Source organism: Plectropomus leopardus, chromosome 11, assembly GCF_026936395.1.
Source record: "Plectropomus leopardus strain MGB_pleo_1.0 chromosome 11, ASM2693639v1, whole genome shotgun sequence".
Taxonomy (NCBI): domain Eukaryota; kingdom Metazoa; phylum Chordata; class Actinopteri; order Perciformes; family Serranidae; genus Plectropomus; species Plectropomus leopardus.
This window is the reverse complement of record NC_142186.1, coordinates 5564992-5568419: the sequence shown is the minus strand read 5'-3', so window position 1 is coordinate 5568419 and position 3428 is coordinate 5564992. Positions and strand designations below refer to the sequence as shown.

Sequence of the window (3428 nt, the reverse complement as noted above, 5' to 3'; positions counted from 1 at the left end):
CAGCAGGATGACCCATTGCTCCAAGCGGGTCATGGTTGTCAAAGTTAATGAGTACAAAACAATTCAAAGCAGAGCAGGGCAAATCATAAAAGAACTTGTGTTGAACTCCACCACATATCTACACAGGGAGGGCTGCTTCAGTGCACATTCAATATCTCTGCAATGAGCCTGACATGCTACATATTTAACTAGTCCAAAAACACTGCAAAGAGTTAACTGATATCATCATGTGAGGACATTATCGGCAGAGCATAACCATTCACTAAAGACTGAAAAGTTGGAACACAATATTTACATAACGACAAAAAAAGGTTTTTAATAAAAATATCTTATAATTACAATAGTCTATTTTAAGCATATAAGTCTTCCTTTCACATACTTTTCATAGAACATTTGCGCCTCTGTATGTACATTCTTAATTGTCTCGAATCAGAATTGTTCTTCTTTACAAATATCAAACATGTTTTTTTTCATAATTCCAGGGATGACATCCCTGTTCAACACAAATCATCTATTTTAAACAATAGATGTCCCAAAAAAACATGTACAATGATTTTTCGCAGTTTAGTAAAGCTTTGAACTGGAGTTAAGGTATTTCTTTGAGCACAATTCACAAAAAAAGGTTTCACAGCTGTTGATAGAAGAGGTTTCTGACAAAAACTTCTCAGCGTGGGGATCCCGGATTTTCACTCTAATTTGAGAAATTTCAAGTGACAAGCAGTGAAGTTAAACAGGAGGAGGGAGAGGGTCTACACACTGACTCCTGGTTCAATGGGAGAAAGGAAAAAGCTGATAGTGATTTGATTTGGGTTGAATTCTTCCCAGCAGTTTTGAAATCCCCCTTGTGATTGTGCCTCCAGTTGGGTGTGAGTCCCTGGCGAAGCTTTGCTGGCTTTGGAGCGGCTCTGTGCAGCCTACACACCTGTGGAGGGGATGAATAGCAGTAAGGGAGGGGGGGTGAGCTGCAGAGCTCCAGACTGACTGGCGCCACCGACAAAACAGAGGCCATGCTTGATCAACAACCCAAAACAAACCAGGTCAAACAACAATCACAGCAGCTCCTCGGGGCTGTTGTGCAAGGCAGCTGAGATAGACTGTAAAAAAATACTGTAACACACACCAGGTACATGCTTTTTATTATCCAGGTGCGTTTAAATTCACTGCCGTAACATTAAAACCAGCTTGCATGGAGCTGAGAGGGACAGAGAGTGAATGAGAGAGAGAGTGAAGAAGGAGTGTGTGTGTGTGTGTGTGTGTGTGTGTGTGTCAGAATGAAAGAGAGGGCAAGCTGAGGTTTTAACCCTCTCTTCTTCCCAGATTGCTACACCAGTGACAGTTATTGCGCAAAGCACAGCTGCCTCTGAGGTCGATGCCAATTTTATGTTCCTCAATTATTATTTTCTCTGACATGTACCGGCCTCCCCAGAGCACTCCAGAGATTGACAATTTTACACCACATGTAGGCTAAAATCATCAAGTTAATGGGGATGCTTCACTGAAAAACACTGGCAGTGTTTTGTGGTGTGTAAATTAAACTTATGATAGTAAACAAAAAATAAAATAAAGACAAATTTTAAGTCAACTTACCAATGCAGTGCTTATTTCTCAGCGGCATAAAATAGAGTCCTCCGGCTTTTTGACTATTGATGTCCTCTACAAAAAAAGAAGAAAAAGAAATCATGGATATGACGAAATAAAGGCAAGGCCTACAGCTCTGGAAAATAAATGATATACAGCAGAGCAGCAGAAAATTAGCCGGCTATATCTCCTATAATAAATTCTCTTATAGCCTATTGAATAACAAATTGCCCTTATTGTGCGCAGTGGAGTGGACTGCAGGCTGAGGTACTTCACCAATCCTGGGATAAGGTGGGCCTCTGACACACACTGTCATTATCATGCAAATCAGAAAGCCCCGCAATCAAGTGCGCAATCTAACCCACGCCGAATGCGTTTTTTACGCATGATTTTTCACGGCTGGGATGTGAGGTGTGCAGCATTTTGTTTTCTGATTTTAGTTTTTTTCCCCACCCTAACATTGAAAGGACAATGACACATAACGGGCATGACGCGCTTTGTCTGAGTGGCGGACGGCAGTCTGGTATATCGGGGTCCCCGCTAAGTCCCGTTGGAAACGCGGAATGGAGAGTCGTCTCTTTAAAGCTTACCTGGTGGTGGTCAATGTTGAGCACCGTCAGCGGTGTCCGGCTGGGGTTGGAGGCTTGAGGAGGGCAGGTCCCGGTCCGCTGTTGTTTATGGAGGGAAGGGTGCGTCTCCAGGGCCAGCTGCAGGTCCAGGATGTAGTCTATGACATGCTGGAGGATCTCCACTTTGCTGACTTTCTTATCCTGTGGAATGGTGGGCACCAGGCGCTTCAGCCGGCTGTAGCAGTCGTTCATGTCGTACTGCAGGCAGAACAGGTCCTCCTCTTCCATCCTGCACCGGGCGATGTTGAGGCTCTGCTTCGACAGATAGTGCAGGGAGAGCTGGCTGCTGCTGGAGGAGGAGTCCTGGGGGTGGACTGGAGTAACAGCCTTCATCTTAGATAAGCAACGGCTCAGAGACACAGGCAACGAAAAAAAAAATCAAATAATTACTGGTAGCAGGAGGTATTTGAGATTACACCACGGCGCTGCAAACACGGTAGAAGCTGCTCTAATACAAATGAGAGAGAATAAAATAAACCCGAAAGGCGGAATTCGAGTCTTGTCAACACATCCCGTGGAGCCGCACGCAGTTACTCTGACTTCAGCAGCAGGCTCGGTGTGAAAGGAATGAATAGATTTCCTACATTTATAGAGGAGAGGGGAGGCGCCAAGCCAGCCGGCTGACAGATCAGGGAGAGAAGCTGGTCAATCACCGGCAGCCCGCTGCCCACCGACCCAACAACGGAGCTGAGAAAAAGGCGTGTCTCATTCTGTGTGCGCTGCGGTGGGCTGCCTGTTGGTAGGAGGTGTGTGCGCGTGTGTTTGTGTGTGTGTGTGTGTGTTCGGTGTGTGTTAGAGAGCGAGAGGGGCGATTTTAAACAGTCAATTGCGCATTACTGTCGCCGTACAAAGAAAAAAAAGTCTCAAGTATCTTCCCGTCCAGCCACATGAGAGGCCTCTCTTGGAGATTTTCTGCATGATCCAGCCAGAGGCGATGATATATCTGCACAAAACACTAGGGTGATTAGCGTCCTATTGCATCTTTAGTGCCGTAGTCATTGATGCGTAATTACGCACAGCCTCGCTTGTATTGATCACTCCGGTGACACATGATCCCGAACCAAACCACCTGCATAGAGGGAAAAAAATGTAATCTCATAGCATCCAAATAATTTTACTCATCAATAAATGAACACTCACCTAACGTAGGTGATAATATTCAGAATTTGTTTGAGGACTTTAGAACTCTGAGGTGCGTTAATTTAATTGCAATAATAGCAC

General features: G+C 44.9%; 1 protein-coding gene across 1 annotated transcript; it reads right to left on the bottom strand.

Annotated features, from left to right (window-relative positions):
* Positions 1-748: 748 nt before the first annotated feature.
* id4 (inhibitor of DNA binding 4) lies at positions 749-2886 on the bottom strand. The gene is made up of 3 exons (XM_042490840.2): positions 2169-2886; positions 1588-1653; positions 749-922 (listed from the first exon to the last, which is right to left on the bottom strand). The coding sequence occupies exons 1-2, from the start codon at positions 2538-2540 to the stop codon at positions 1606-1608; spliced, it is 420 nt and encodes a 139-aa protein (XP_042346774.1). The 5' UTR covers positions 2541-2886; the 3' UTR covers positions 749-922; positions 1588-1605.
* Between the last annotated feature and the right edge of the window lie 542 nt (positions 2887-3428).